The 15,643-nt window shown below is 40.8% G+C and overlaps 2 protein-coding genes across 3 annotated transcripts in view; one reads left to right on the top strand and one right to left on the bottom strand.

Moving 5' to 3' along the window:
* Positions 1–52: 52 nt before the first annotated feature.
* Positions 53–12,070, top strand: GET1 (guided entry of tail-anchored proteins factor 1). The gene is made up of 5 exons (XM_005304445.5): positions 53–187; positions 4,990–5,155; positions 6,698–6,765; positions 7,742–7,856; positions 10,281–12,070. Exons 1-5 carry the CDS (start codon positions 98–100, stop codon positions 10,352–10,354), a joined length of 513 nt encoding a protein of 170 aa, XP_005304502.1. The 5' UTR covers positions 53–97; the 3' UTR covers positions 10,355–12,070.
* LCA5L (lebercilin LCA5 like) overlaps positions 11,894–15,643 on the bottom strand; it is a 40,059-nt gene continuing 36,309 nt past the window's right edge. For both annotated transcript variants that reach the window (XM_065590723.1, XM_005304443.3), the window contains exon 8: positions 11,894–14,906. In XM_065590723.1, coding sequence (XP_065446795.1) covers positions 14,128–14,906 — 779 coding nt within the window. In that variant the 3' untranslated portion in view covers positions 11,894–14,127. The remainder of the gene's footprint in view (positions 14,907–15,643) is intronic.

The raw sequence follows: 15,643 nt of genomic DNA on the forward strand, positions 1-15,643 counted from the left end.
CGCAGTGCCAAGAGGCGGAGGAGTCCAGCTGGTTAATGGCGGCCGCGTGCGCGTTGTAACGGTAGTTCGGTGGCGGCTGCGAGGGGGTGGGTGGGTGATGGCGGAGAGCGGCGCGTGGCTGCTCGTGCTGAGCTCGGTGTTTCTGTGCAACCTTCTCAAAATCCTCCTGCCCTCCTGCTCCTCCATCGTAAGTGACGTCAGCGCGCCGGGCTCCCTCCTTAGCAACCGTCAGCCCCCGCTCGCGACAGTGGCCGTAAGCGCCGGGCGGGCGGCTCGGACCCCAGAGACCCTGTCGCGGAGGCCCCGGGGCGCGCTGCGGGCCTGGCGCGGCCCGATGTTTTCCTCTTTCCGCGACCGCAGCCCCGCGTGGCTCTGCCCGGCGCCGCCCGGCTGCGGTGCGCGTCTCCTCGGGAGCCTGGGGCGGCCGGGCTGGGGCACGAGCGCAGGGAGCCTGGGCGGGCGCGAAGCTGAGCCGCGGTCTCCTGAGCCCAGGCTGGGCCCCGGGGACTGGCTGGCAAAGGCCCGGCCTGCGCCGCTGTCGCGCGCCGAGCTCGGCCCGATCCAGGCCGTCATGACTCAAGGCTGTAAAGCGCTTCGTCCCACCCCGGGTTTTCTGTGCCCCGGCCTCGGGCGACTGCTGCCACTGCCGGCTTTGCGCTTGGAAATTGTACCCGGCTCCTTGAGGCCAAGGGCCCTGTTCCAGTGGCAGGTGCTCGTTAAAGGCCTCTGCAGGAAAAGCCACTCACCGCAGCTCCGGCTCGGTTAAGGACTTCATCAACTGTCAGGAAACCCAACGGAGAAGCTCATTTCGAGTCCCCGAAAAACTGACACTTCCCCCACCCCAAACATTCCCTGGTGGCGCTTAGTGACCAAGAGGCCTCATATGTTACATTTTATAGGGATAGTCCTAATTTGGGCCTTCTCCTTATATAGGCTATTACCCCCATCCTGATTTTTCACACTTGCTGTCTGGTCACCCTATATACATCACTGTCTTGTGTCCAGCCACAGATTGTACTCCTCCCACAACCTCATCCATAAAATCACATACATTGAACCTATTGTACTCTTGGGGGGGATTCTGTGCACGTGTAGGATTCATTTCCCCCACAGAATTTTTTTTCTCTGCAAAAAATACATTCTGCTGGGCAGGTGCTGCAGGTACACCTTTCGCCCACCGGGGCTGCTATGGCACTAGACTAGAGGGCGGTTGGCTCAGCAAGCCTGCCTCTGCCCATTGGGCCAGGTGAGGAGGCATGGGATATGGGGACAGACAAGGGGGGGGGAGGAGGTTTGGGTTGCTAGGGGGGTCACATAGATGGGTTCAGAAGGACTAGTGGGGGGACATCTGGATGGGGGCTGAATGGGAGGGGGTGCAGGGACATTTGGGGAGGGGATGCGATGCAGGGACACATAGGGACTGGGGCAGATGTGCCTGACTGAATGAGAGAGGCTAGGGGTCAGCCAGGGTCTGCATGGGGGAGGCTCCTCAGATCCCTAAAAATCTCCCCCCAAAAACCACAACTGTTCCATACTTCTCTCATCCACACCCACCAACCCTCCTCACTGCCAGGCTCCTTCCCAGCAATTACTTCCCTCTCTTTCAGCTCCTCCATTATCCCTGACTCCCCCAAGTCTTTGCACCGCTTCCGAGAAGTGCGGGAAATACGATTTTGTATTGTAGTTTAAATGAATTATTACTCAGAGTTCTGTATTCATTTGCCTAGTAAGGAATTTATTTGTCAAAAAAAATTTCTTGAATCTTTTTTTTGTCTGTATTGTTATAGACATACTTGCTGACAGGCATTTTGAAATAAATTTCCAAAATAATTGGAACTGGTGTGATTATATTGTGTTAATTAATTTGCCCAGTAAGGAATCTATTTGTCAAAAAACATTTCTTGAATCTTTTTTTGTCGTCTGTATTCAGTTATTGACCCGTCAAGCCCCATCCCCATTATTTTTAGTAAAAGTCAGACAAATCATGAGCTTCCATTAATTTCTTTATTGCTCACAACCTTTCTGTGACTTACTAAAAATAACCGTGAGAAAATCTTTACCTTAAATATTAACATCCCTTTTGAAGTAGCTATTCAGCATTATCATGTTACTGAAAGTCATAACAGCTCTATTTTATCGACAATAGTTCAGAAATCTTTAGAAACTCTAGAGCAGTGGTTACCAACCGGTTGATCACAATCGACTGGTAGATCCTGGAGACTTTGACAATCAATCATGATCTCCGGCCACTGAAAGTCTGGTGATATAGCAGAGCTGCTGCTAAGGCAGGCTCCCTGCCTGCTCCAGCCCCATGCCACTCGGAAGTGGCCAGCACGGCCCTGGGGAGGGCTAGGGGTCTCTGTGTGTTGCTCCTACCTGCAAGCACCGCCCCTGCAGCTCCCATTGGCCAGGAACAGTGGCCAGTGAGACCTCCAGGGGTGGTGCCTGCAGAGGGGCAGCGCACGGAGACATGTGGCCCCCTCCTCCCCCCAGGGGCCGCAGGGGCACGTTGGCCCCTTCCAGGAGTCACATGGGGCTGGGGCAGGCAGGGATCCTGCCTTAGCTCCGCTGCGTCACCTACCAAGGTAAGTGCCGCCCGGCGGGAGCCTACAGCCCAGCCCAGAGCCCCCTCCCGAAGTCAGCACCCTGTACCCCCTCCTGCACCCTGACACTGTGCCTCAGCCCGGAGCCCCCTCCTGCACCCCAACTCCCTTCCAGAGCTTGCACCCCAACCCCCTTCCCGAGGCTCAGCCCAGAGCCCTCTCCCACACTCCGAACCCCTCGGCCCCAGCCCAGAGCCCGCACCCCCTCCCGAACCTCTGCCTCAGCCCAGTGAAAGTGTGTGAGGGACGGAGAGAGTGGCGGGGGAGGGACTGAGCGGGGCGGGGTAGATGCTAGGTTGCACTTAAATTCAAAAAGTGATCTTGTGCATAAAAAGGTTGGAGACCACTGCTCTAAACTAGAATAAGTCCATATAAACCAAAATTCAGATTGTGGATTCTCATTTTAAGTTAGGCAGAGAGATTGTTTATTTTTCTTTGAGCAAGTGATACACTGCAAAATCTTTTTCCCTCCAAGCCCATTCTTACAGTATATCTCAGGATAACTAAGTAATGGAACACTTAAAGAGGTATACTGAAATTATTTTAGAAAAACCAACGAACTATATAAGTAAAAAAACTCAGATCAATGTTGTCATTACTAGTTGCAACTCTGTTTTGTTTTTTGTTGTCTGAGTGACCTGCCCCCCTGAAGTGTTAGGCTTTTTGTCCTCTCCTGTTTTGGGATGGAATCAAACAATTCTACTTTTAGATAGGGAGCCAGATATGCTACTCCATGCCTATCAACCACTTATTACTGAAGGTTGACTTGGTTTTGGACACTTGTGTTTTCTCCTTTCAGGAACCTGTGACCAGGGATATTGACTTATAGACAAAATATTTTTATTTAGTAGTTGGAAAAAAGTAAAAAGAGTTTAAAATAAAGAACCTGTACACATTTGTCTTAATGTAGAGTACTACTATCCCAGAAATTGTAACTGCAGCACTCAGCTTCTTTAGATGCCCCACTAGGTTTCATGCTGGTCCTCTCTGACCCTCCTTTAGCCTGTGCACTTTTATCAGCCATATCCTTTCCTCTTTCTTTTCCTCCTGGGTTCTTTACAAAAGTCAGTAAATGCAAGGTAATGCTCATTGGAGGGAAAAAATTCAACTACTCATAGAATTTTGTGAGGTGGAAGTTAATTATATCAGCTCAGGAAAGTGATCTAGGCTTTATAGTAGCCAGCTCAATGCACCTCTTGCACTGTGTTTATTAAAAACAAAAACAAAAATCCCACCTTAACAAGATGTTAAGATGCACAGGGGATGGAATGGCAAATAAATTGGAAAATGTATAAATCAGTGGTGCACCTCAGCTGGAGCACTGCAGTACTGTTCACCCCATCTTAAAAACAATATTGCAGAAATAGAGGGAATTTAGAGAAGACAAGATTATTAGGGGCATGGAAACACTTATGTGAAGAGAGTTTGAAGAGATGGGGATTGTTTAGCGTAGAAAGAGACAAATCAGAGGGGAGATGATACCAGTTTATAAAATAATGATCAGTATAGAGAAAGCTTTGGAGTGTCTGTTCTCCCTGTCTCATAATACCAGACAAGGGCACAGTCAATGAAATTAAAAGTTAGCAAATTAAAACAGGTAAAAAGGAAATATTTTTTCACACAATATGTAATTAAAGCATGAAACTCATTGTCACAAGAAGTTGCTGAGACCAAGAATTTAGCAAGATTCAAAGAAGGACCTAGCCATTTATATGGATATCAAGGATATCAGAATTGTAATACTTAAAGGTAACAAAAATTTTGGAAGGGATATTAAATGTCATGCTTCAGGGGTTAAGCCAATCTCTGACTACTAGAGAATAAGATGAGCTGTGAAATTAGGTCCGTGTAACTGTCACTCAGGGGTGTGAAAAATCCACAGCCCTGAATGAAGCAGTTAAACCGACCTAGCCCACAGTGTAGACAATGCTAGGTTGGTGGGAGAATTCTCCCATCAACCTAGCTATTGCCTCTTGGGGAGGTGGATTATCTATGCCAACAGAAGAGCCCCTCCAAATAGTGTAGGTAGCATCTTCACTGATGTGCTACAGCAGCATTTTAAGTGTAGACAAGCCCTTAGTGACTGGCCCTCAACACTCAAACTCCATTTCACAGCTTAACAAAGAACCAGAATTTGTTGACATTGAGACTATGCAGCCTCGTATTTATTTAATCAAGATTTTTCTGAGGGGTGGGAGTAAAGAGAGATTAATTTGTTCTGTGAGGTTGTTGATTCCTATAGTTGATATTGTACATGTATTCTGTGGTATAATTTTTAAATTGTACCAGTATATAGAAAGTATGGTATTTGCTCTTTATATATTTAAGAAAATAAATATATACTAAATTCTGACTAAATAGCTGATCAAGTTCCTTTTTTTTGTAGATATCCAGATTGCTACAAAAGGATGCAGAGCAGGAGTCCCAGATGAGAGCCGACATTCAGAACATGAAGCAAGAACTCTCAACCATTAGTATGATGGATGAGTTTGCTAGATATGCCCGGCTGGAAAGAAAGATTAACAAAATGACTGACAAACTTAAAACTCATGGTAGAGTGCAATATTTGCCACTTGTTCAGTTTACCTAAAAACACATCATTTTCCAAGTATGTTTTTATTTTGACTGTATTTGACCTTCTCTGTAGAGCCTTTCACATTTTTCTTTATCCCTATCCAGTGCTCTCTCTTGTTTTTTGTTTTGTTTTTAAGTTTGAGGGTTTTATTAATATTGTTTTTGTTTCTGTTGTACATAATACTAAAGGGGTGGGAATATAAGTACCTTTCAGAGGAATTCACAAGGAAACTGAGGCAGAAGGCAAGTTTTCATTTTCTGTCTGAAGAAACAATCCGGTCAGTCAGTACACCTAGACTTTTTGAGTTCAAGTCAAAATAGCAGTGTGTCTTTAAGACATGAAAGTGAGCCACTAACGCTATGTCTTGGTTGCAAAAAGGTGTTTGTTTTTTTTCTACAGCAGGATAATTAATGCATGTTACAATCCCTTTGTAAAGTCCTAATGGAGACAAGGCACTGACTGGAGATTTTACCACAAGCTAATTAGACAAGGTCAGTGCTGTGTCTCCTGCCTGTGGTTGACCTCACCTAATTTACCTCTTGGTAAAACTACAGTGCATTGTCTCTACAAAGCTGTTTAATAAAGCTTTTGGCTGCTGGGCCACCATGTTTAAAGATATATTTTTTTGGATGGATTCCTTTATATTGCTCTGAAGCACCACAGCGGTTGAAAATCAAATTGGAAAAACAGTCGTTCTTGTCAGATGTAACTATTTGGAATAGTCACACTAAAATGATTTTTCATTCTGAATGAGATCCATTCAGCTGGGCAAGAAAGTATTCTTGACAACATTCCCGTGAGCCTGAATGGTTAAAAAAAGGCAGTGATAGAATGCCTAATGCGATAGTCTGTGTCCGCTAAAGAGATTGCACTACCCCTATGGAATAGAGAGTACTCTCGTTTGTGTTTAGTCCAACGTAAGTTTTCATAGGTCAGCAGCTGTAGAGATTCCTTTTGGTTGGGGATAGAACTCTTGGTTAAGAGACATTTCTTTGTCTAGTGAACCACTATTTCAAAAAAAGAAGAACAGGAGTACTTGTGGCACCTTAGAGACTAACAAATTTATTAGAGCATAAGCTTTCGTGGACTACAGCCCACTTCTTATGCATCCGAAGAAGTGGGCTGTAGTCCACGAAAGCTTATGCTCTAATAAATTTGTTAGTCTCTAAGGTGCCACAAGTACTCCTGTTCTTCTTTTTGCGGATACAGACTAACACGGCTGCTACTCTGAAACCTGTCACTATTTCAAACATTCCCCGGAGTAGCTTTGAGTAAGGAAGTAGGTAGCATTTTACTCACAGAGGGATACTCTGTAGCATACACTGATATTTTGGGTGATGAAAAGAATGCCTATGTTTTCCAATAATAAATTGCCAGTGACAGCACATAAATAGGAGTCTAATCTTTGAGCAGAATATTTTCATTTGGAAAGTGAAATATTAATAATTCACCAGTTTGAGGTAAGCACTTTACTGTTATATAAATAATACAGATGGCAATATTTCTTTTATTTTCACAGTGAAAGCACGAACTGCTCAATTAGCCAAAATAAAGTGGGTGATAAATATTGTATTCTACATTCTACAAGTAAGTGAACACTTTATTACGATGGAATACAGATCATTAAAACAAATACTTACAATGATATTTTACCATTGTGCAGCTTTGGCTAATACTTCCGCTATGTCTACACTACGGAGCTAACAGTGGCACAGCTGTACCACTGCAGCTCTCTCACAAGTGCAGCCTCTCTATGCCGGCGGGAGAGAACTCTCTCACAAGGCTAATTAAACCACCCCCCATGAGCTGCGGTAGCTGTGTTGGTGGAAGCAACTGTTCACGTCGGCGCTTTTGTTGGTGAAACTTATGTTGGTCAGGGGTGTTTTGTTTTTGTTTTTTTCCACGCCCTGACCGACAAAAGTTTTGCCGACAAAAGTGCTAATGTAGACAAAGCCATAGACGTGCGTCTGACATTCTGACTATATGTAGCATGGCAAACGCTATCATCAGTAAAATACTTATTTCCAGGGATGGAGGTTATTGCTGATGCGGGGGGGGGAGGGGGGAGGGGAGGGAAAGGGGGGTCGTATTTGTGGGGAGAAGGGATTTTTGAGTTTGATTTAATGTCTGGTCTGCTGTTTTCCGGCTTTGGTGGGAGACATTGCTCTGTTGTTTATGTCAGAGGCAACTGGTGCCCAGGATGATAGGTGCTATCTATCTTTGTAAGCTGGGCTGGTAGCCCTGCCTGTTGTTAAGGTTGCTTTACATTTACAGTTATAAGACCCTGTTTTCAGTTGCGTATAACTTTGCCAGACTTCAACTGTTTGGACTGAAATTTTCCTTGAAACTGATGCTGACATTTTAATATTGTGTGTATAGTTAAGATGATGTAAGTAGCATCCAGATTGTAACAACTTTTTGTAGTTTTATGGGCACACTCTTACATTTGTAAGTTTAGCCGCACTTCATAATTATTCCTATTTTAATTTACTGCCACAAAATAGAAATTTGAACATACTTTTTTATGTGTTATTTTCCTGGCTAATGAGAATTTCCATTCCAGGCTGCTTTGATGATCTCACTAATTTGGAAATATTATTCTGAGCCAGTTACTGTGCTTCCAAGCAAATGGCTAGCCCCATTGGAGCGTTTAGTAGCCTTTCCTACTGGAGTGGCAGGTAAGATTGTGTATAAGTAGTATACATTTCTCTTCTCTCCAAGTGTATGTGGAGTTCAATAGTGTAACGAGAAAGGGCACATGGAGGATAAAAATGCTTTCCTTACCTATGTTTCTAATAACAAAGAGAATTTTAAACTACAGTCTTTACTGATCAGGCTTCTGGGCCCTACTGCAATTTTAATATTAAATAACATAAAAAATGAAGGCCTCTTTCACGTTATGGAAAATTTGAAAAAAGTGATCAGAGAAGGAACAGCCTGCTCTCAGCTTCCTTTGCTGAAGGAAACATGATTAGGCTGCATGGGGGCCTATACGCAGAAATGCATTGTAGTGTTTCCCTTCTTGGTTTTAATTTTTTTACTGAAGTAAGTTTAAGCAATTCCTGAAGCCTTCCTGGATGTCTGGTCTCGTATTTCCATTTGGGATATTCCTTTCTGGGCCCTTGGCCATTAGCAGAACCCTGCATTTGCTTCTGAGAGAAACTGCATGTGTTTCCTTTATTATGTTAAAACTAAAAAGATGTTGAAAGGAATTTATGTAGGGAAAATAAATTAGAGATCAATTTTATACTAACAAAAGCCAAAACCTCACATTTGATTAGAGTAATCATGTACAGGTCATATATAAAGTGATTTGAAATGAATTTAGAAAATTAATGCTCCAGGGCCCACTCCCACTTCCATTGAAGTCAATGAGAGCTTTACATTGACTTTGAAGGATTTGGTGTTTAGTGAGAGACCTTGGCAAGGTGGTGTTAGACAGTTTACAACGTATCAAGTATAAACTTTTGCCTACCTTAAAAATACTATATCTTTCCACATTGTCTTCCTGATCCTTGAAAATCTATCATTTTGAAAACAAGAACTTCAACAGAAGGGTAAAAAAATGGAACTTTTCTCCAGCACTACCTAACAGTAAATTCAAGATTCAGGGTTTCTCTCAGGTCTTAGATTGATGTTTCTGAATGGAGACCCTGACTACTGTATACTGACGAGCTGAGCAGACAGGCAGATTGCAAGGACAATGTAACAGTGTGTGTGTGTGTGTGTGTGTGTGTGTGTGTGTGTGTGTGTGTGTGTGTGTGTGTGTGTGTGAAAAACACAGGTGACAGGTTTTATTTTAAGCCTGTATGTGCCAATGGTGTCCTCTTCAAGGGATTCTAAATTATGTTGCTATCTTTTTAACACTTAAAAGCTTTCTTGAGCATGGTCCCTATTCACCATGATAACTTGCCGAGACAGGACTGTGTTTCTATGGTGCTGGGAAGGATTAGTCCTTGAAAGGCATTTACTTAAACAATACATAAAGCTTTGAACAGTTCTGTTCAATTATCTCTCTCATCCTCTTCTTTTGTCTTAGTTGATAATCATGAGGGAAGGCTATTGCTCTTGAAAATGCTTCTAAATTATGCTGCTCCCAGTACAGAGACATTTAAAACCATTGAAAATAATAGTTTCTCCACCTCTAGCCCAAGGAAATAATTTTCATTTTTTAAACATGATACTGAATTGACGTAGCATAAAAATGCAGAAACTTACAAAAAGAGATGCTCAACCACATGATGAACTAAAAGCTCATCCAGACTTTTTCCCTTTGTTTTTTATTTTGCTTTGCCAGCCTAAAGTGAATTGTGGGATGTGATTGGTCAGTGTCAAGCAGCTTTTGTGGGATGCCAAGAAAATCCAGCTTTTGGTTAAAAATTACTGTTCTACTTTCTAAGAATTTGACACTTTTTAAAAAAAAAACTTGTGTGCAGCTGTACATTCACTTGGAAACAATTCTCTTTAGTTTTGAAATACTTAATTTTTAAGAAGAATCATATTTCCCTTTTTGTTTTATTTACCACTTTATTGTTGCTGAACTTCCTGGTGTACTTCAGTCTGGAAACACTCTATTCTGCCAAACATAACTACTATATGTCAACACTGTTGGTTTTAGTGGGAAGGCCATTTAAAACAGTAGCACAAGAGTATCTGGAGGGAGGGTCCAGTAGTGACGGAGTTAATAGTTTTTTTTTCCTGGGTATGCATATTTAAAACATTGCTTTAAAAAAAATAGAGCATTTTCAGGAAACATTCTTTTACTCACCTTGAATTTTTTTTAAATTTAAAAGGAAGGTTCTACTCTGGTGCTCCCTTTCTATTTCACCTTTATCTTCAACAGCAAAGTTATATCTCTAATCACACAACAGATATGTTTAGAAGTTGCAGGATATGTATGCCACGCATTGGTACATACTGTACCTCTAATTCAGTACCATCTCCCTGACTTTCAGATTCTCTCAGAATTAGGTATAAATACTTTATCCCTTGATTTCTTAAAATTTTCATTTTTGAAACTTCCTGAGTTACTTACCAGAGTTAGAGATGTGTGTTTGAGAGTTACTGATACAATAATATACGATGCTTTTCTCTCTCCTCAGGTGGTGTTGGAATTACATGCTGGCTTGTGGTCTGCAACAAAGTTGTGGCCATTATGCTTCACCCTTTCAGCTGAGAAGGAATCCCAGAATTCTGAACTGCATTTCCGTTATTATAGTTAGAAAGTGGAGTCCTGAAGTCTTTTACGAGAGACAAAATACAGAGCTTGCCCTAAGTACTTCACTCCTGGTGTATAAAGGGAGAAAAGCCCTTTCTATCTAAGGAAGCAATTGTTGTATACAGTGTAATAATTAAGCATGAATTAATTTTCATCTTTTATTATTTCAATTGAATATTTATCAATAAGGTTTATTGGTCATACATTCTTCCCTTGACTTAGCCCTCAAGTTCTTAGTCAACAACTTTTAAAGAATAATATTACTCTTGATAAAGCCTCATTTTTTGTTGTTGATGGCTAGTATATACACTGGTTAACTGCAGAAACAAGAATTTGTCACTACAATTTCACTGAGAATCAGCTGCAATGCTGGATTAACTATAGCTTTTTAAGGTGAATTACAGAGTGGGTGGGGATTCTTTTGGGGCTTTACTATTTATTTGGGAGAAGTATAATTTTCTTTTGGTGGAGTAGGGAGGTAGATTTACTGCTTGTTTATTTTAGAATGTGATTTCCTGACTTTACCTTGCAGACTTCAGCATTCGTGGGCTGTCTTAGAAGATGCACTGCTGATTTAGTTGAAATCTAAAGTTGTCCCCTGGCCCTCTCTCAACTGCCAGATATGTGGTGGCTGGTTACTTGTTCCTGTCTGCTTCCAAATGACAATGGAGACCCACTTGTTTGAACGTATTATATCTCCTCTCCGAAATGGCTCTTCCTAGCCCCAGACCTGATTCTCCCTCTCAAAGTACTTCTCTTCCCCCTATCTCTCAACTTGTACTGTCTTGGGAAGGAACAATGTGGCCAGTCTCCTCCTGTTTCATGGTTGAGGAGGAGAAGCAGGAAATGTTTAAACTTCAGAAGGAAGAGCAATCACTAACATTTCAAAATATGAGTAATGTCATCTTCCAGGATAGCCCAAGATAGTCTGCAAGGTAAAAAAGTAAGTCAGGGACTTAGATTTCTAAAGTAATAGAAAATCTTGAAGAAAATGATAATTAGCAGAGGAAAAACTTTACTTTTTGGAGTGAATCCTCTTTTCCCCAGTGCTAAGCTACAGTAAACAGGCTGGATGCATATGGTCCTGCAGGGGAAGGGCCTCCCTACTAGCCTGCCGAACAGTGATAAACTGTTTTGCAACTGCTTGGCTACACTGTCTGCTGCCCATGTCATTCCTTTCCTGAAAGGCCAGTGGTCAGTGGATTGGCAGAGTCCTTGATCCACAAGCCCTGCATGCCTCTACACTGGCATGGAAAAAACTCATGTGGAAAGGGGTACATATCACTCCTGCATAAGTTCCAGGAACCCTGGCTCACCTGCTTTCCCTGTGCAAGGGACCTGCATCTGTTCCACTACATTCAGTTCCCTTAATAGTCCTAGCGGGGTGTGCCTGATTCTCATCCCTCCCCCAAATGAACACTTTGTTTAGGAATGAATTCTTAAGGTCATGATATCTGTTCTGTGTGTGTGCATGAAATGTTTTTCTTTGTATGTTAATTTTTAATTTGTTTTTTTTTGTTGGTTATGTTGAGCCAGTATTAATATTTATGGATAAAATATGCAGCACCAAGAAAAAAATACAGGGATTGAGAACTGCTGTGCATGGTTTCTTTATTAATTAAATAAGGTGGTTCTTTCCATATTCATTTTAATTAAAACTTTTGAAAAGATTAATGAGCATTATATTGGTAGATAATTGGTAGTTGCTACCTAAGGAGATAAACAAGGAAACAGTGCATTACATACACAAACTTTGAGGCACTAAAAGTAGATTATTTTAACCATGCTATTAACACTGGTCCCCTAGATGCATCTGCTGATGCTCAAAAGTCTTGCATTTCATTTGTTTTGAAGTGAAAGAGCAGCAAGACCAGTAGGAGCAGCATCTTTTTCCAAAAGAAAAGCTGCTTTAGCAGTAGATTTGTGTTGTCTATTTTGGTTACACTTACTAGGCCAAGTCTTGCTCTATTTATTCATACAAGTAATCCTGTTGATTTCTTTAATCAAACTCCTTGTGAGAGCAAGAGCAATGAAGTTTGGGCTCTGAGAACTGTGAACAAAGTTGTTGGTTTAAGTATTTTTTGAATGTGACTGCTCCATATGCTGGGTATGGCTATAATCACACGAGAAATATTGACATTTCATAGATATTCTTTCCCCATGCATTTTTGATCACACTACCAACCATCTTTGAAATTTTTCATTGCAAAGTTTAATCAAAGTATTTTATCTTTAGGAAAAAAGCTATCAAGTGCCAAGAAAATTACTCTTATGTGAACACATGCAGGGTATCTTAATCCTGAAAAGTGACTAGAATCTGTTACAGGATAATTAATGTTCACTCTACTGTTTTTAAATGTCCTTGACTTTTTTGAAAATTAAATCAGACAGATTTTTTTTTCCCTTTCTGACCCTTGCTACATATCTGAAATATCCTACTTTAAGTGACTACAGATTTAAAAAAAACAGTGAACAAAGGCAAGGCTATTTGAGAAGTGGACATCCCCTACTTTTCCAAAACAACACATTCAATGGGCAAAATAGTGCAGACTTCATCACCTGAGTCCTGTGGTTGGGATGGGGTGCTTTGAGGAATTCTAACTTTCAGTGGCAACGAATGAAGCTTCAGAGCTTTCTGGAACTGGTGAAAATATAATTTTGTTTGAATTTTGGAAGATATTTCAGGACTGAACTTTAACTTTTATTGTATCAGGGCCAAATAATGACCATAAAAGCAAATCAGTCACCTCAGCCAGCTGAAAAAATCTCACATAGAAATCCAGATTGAAGTGAAAGATCTTGCATTTTACCCTAAAGGCTGCCTGTCCTGCTTGAGCATCCATTGGTGGATGCTATGGATGATTGAATTCCAGAGCTGAAGACCTTTCACCAATAAAGGTCTGCTGTCTGTCCCCAGCATTTCAACTTTAAACTCGCAGCAATTTGAATTAATGTGTTCTCTTATTCTAATACAAGATCACTGAAATCCTTCAGCTTTTAGTCCTGCCACTATTGGGTAAAAACAGCTTACATATGATTACTTTTATAGTGTTAAAAAAAGCACTTTATATATCTATATGGGCCCTGATCCACTAAAGTAGTTAAGTACTTGCATAATATTAAGCAGGAATAGTCATAGTGAAGTCACTGGGACTACTTGTGCTTAAAGTTATGAAACTGCTTAAGTGCTTTGCTAGACTTAGGGGCTCAGATTTAAAACCTACACAAATATTTAAAACGGGTGTGAAATCCTGGCCCCACTGACTTCAGAGGGGCAGAATTTTGCCCCATAAATCCAACAGGTATTTCAATCCTATTTGTCTTTTCACTGTTCTGTAGCACAAGCCCTTTAATGTTACTCTTCCAGACAACTTCAACAGCTTGACAGCCTTTCACTGCAGCTAGCATAAACATGGTTTTAATATTCTTTATTATGGTACATTCTAATATGCCCAAGAGTGTTCAACCAATTGAGTAGCATGCATAAGCATTGGGACACGGCACTTGTAGAGAAATACTCTCCTGTAACTGAGTATTCCATTTCAGTTTTATTGCTGAAGAATGGTTCAGGTAAACATTCTAATAAGATTTAAATGAAATCTTACAAATAATGAAGGCAAAAAAACAAAACTGGTAGGCAACACACTGCTTTTCAACAAATGTTAAACATATTGCATATTTTAAGATTAAAGATAAACAATTTAACTTTGTACATCAATTGAATATTAAAACTATTTTATGTCTGAGGATGAAGTTGTTAGTTTAGACTTTCCTAGTGTAAGTTTAGAATCTCCACATTGCAGACCAGTATCAGTGTTTGAAATCTCACTTGTATAATTATGTAACCTTTCATTGTCCACAATTGTTTGTTCTTTATCAAGCCCTTTTGTGTTAGGGGTTGAATGGTTGTTTAAGACATAGCTTGGTCCAAAGAGTTCTTCCATAAGAGAGTTTTTCCTCTCTATTAGTGTTGTACGAACATAGCTTCCATCCTCTGCATCTTTCTGCCTTGTTTTGGTAACTTTACCAAATGATGGCTCATATATGCCAAATGAATTTCTTGCCTTCAATTCAGCTGTCTCACTCTGGTGCCAACCTGTTTGTCTGTTTTTGCGGAGGCTGCCTGTGTTGGACACTGGACCTGATGCAGGAAGCCCCTGATGCAAGTTTTCAGTGGCTTCTGTGAATGTATACTGTTTTTTTAGTCTAGTGGGTGTTCTGTTATTTTGAGTTGGAGTTACACTTTTATCATCCGCTGCTCCTTTGTCACTTGGTTGTTTACTTTTTCTTTCCTCCTTTTTATTCTCTTCTGCTACAACTTTTTCCTGATTATTCTTCCTTATTGGGACATCATTTGTAGGTCGAGTTTGTCCTGCTTTCATCAGTTTCTCCAGTTCTTCTTTCAGTAAGTCAGCTTTCCTTTCTTGCACTTCTCTCTTTTTCTTCTTTCTTTCCATAAATTCAAAGTGAGTTTTTTCTTCCGTGAGCTGTATTTCATCACTTAAAAATTCTACAATGGAATATTTTTATTTAGCAATGTTCTTAATTTAGGGATTGTTTAAGAGCATTAGATAGTGCAAAGACATTTTACCTATGTAAATCTATATACCATCATTCTCGTTTATATTTCACCAGTTCTATGAGATTACTAAGAAGATACTATTCACTAATGAGTATGCCAGAAGACTTGTTAGATCTAGATAGTACAGCACCCTGATGCTAAATTGACCCTAGAGTTTGCATCTAGGCTTTTACTACATATTTTTCCAGATGTTTAACTTTATTCAGTGTAAAAATGTAATAATTTTATTCATGATAATTTTTAATACTCCATGATTTCGTAAAGGGTGAACATAGAAAAGTGATATACTTCTATATGACGAAGTCCAACTACCAGCCCTGCAAACAAATTCAACATGCGATCTAAACTCAAATTGTGTTCTTTTTGTCTTCAGCACCATCACCCATCATGAAGAATTCTGGAACTTAAGTGACAATTTTGTTAATGTTGAATAAGGTGGAATTGATTCTACTTTATCATTTCCTAGCTGTATTGGCTCTGTAGTGTGGGCATTGGTAGTTTTTTTTTTTTTTTTTTTTTTTGAGGCGGGGTAGTATACACACATACAGCACCCATGGTTTATATATCAAGTTGCTATACAATTTAAAAAAATAGGGATGGTCTCACTGCCTTGGAGAGAACTACATGCTGCCAAACAATAAAATGAGCTAAAACCCAACCTTAAA

The sequence above is a fragment of the Chrysemys picta genome, chromosome 1, assembly GCF_011386835.1.
Source record: "Chrysemys picta bellii isolate R12L10 chromosome 1, ASM1138683v2, whole genome shotgun sequence".
In the NCBI taxonomy this organism is placed as follows: Eukaryota; Metazoa; Chordata; order Testudines; family Emydidae; genus Chrysemys; species Chrysemys picta.

What these genes read in the sequence shown, in the direction of transcription:
- GET1 (XM_005304445.5), top strand. Translation starts at nt 98, where the DNA reads ATGGCGGAGAGCGGCGCGTGGCTGCTCGTGCTGAGCTCGGTGTTTCTG. An exon ending in TGCCCTCCTGCTCCTCCATC is followed by an intron (nt 188 to 4,989) that starts GTAAGTGACGTC and finishes TTTTTTTTGTAG; the next exon opens with ATATCCAGATTGCTACAAAA. An exon ending in TTGTATTCTACATTCTACAA is followed by an intron (nt 6,766 to 7,741) that starts GTAAGTGAACAC and finishes TTTCCATTCCAG; the next exon opens with GCTGCTTTGATGATCTCACT.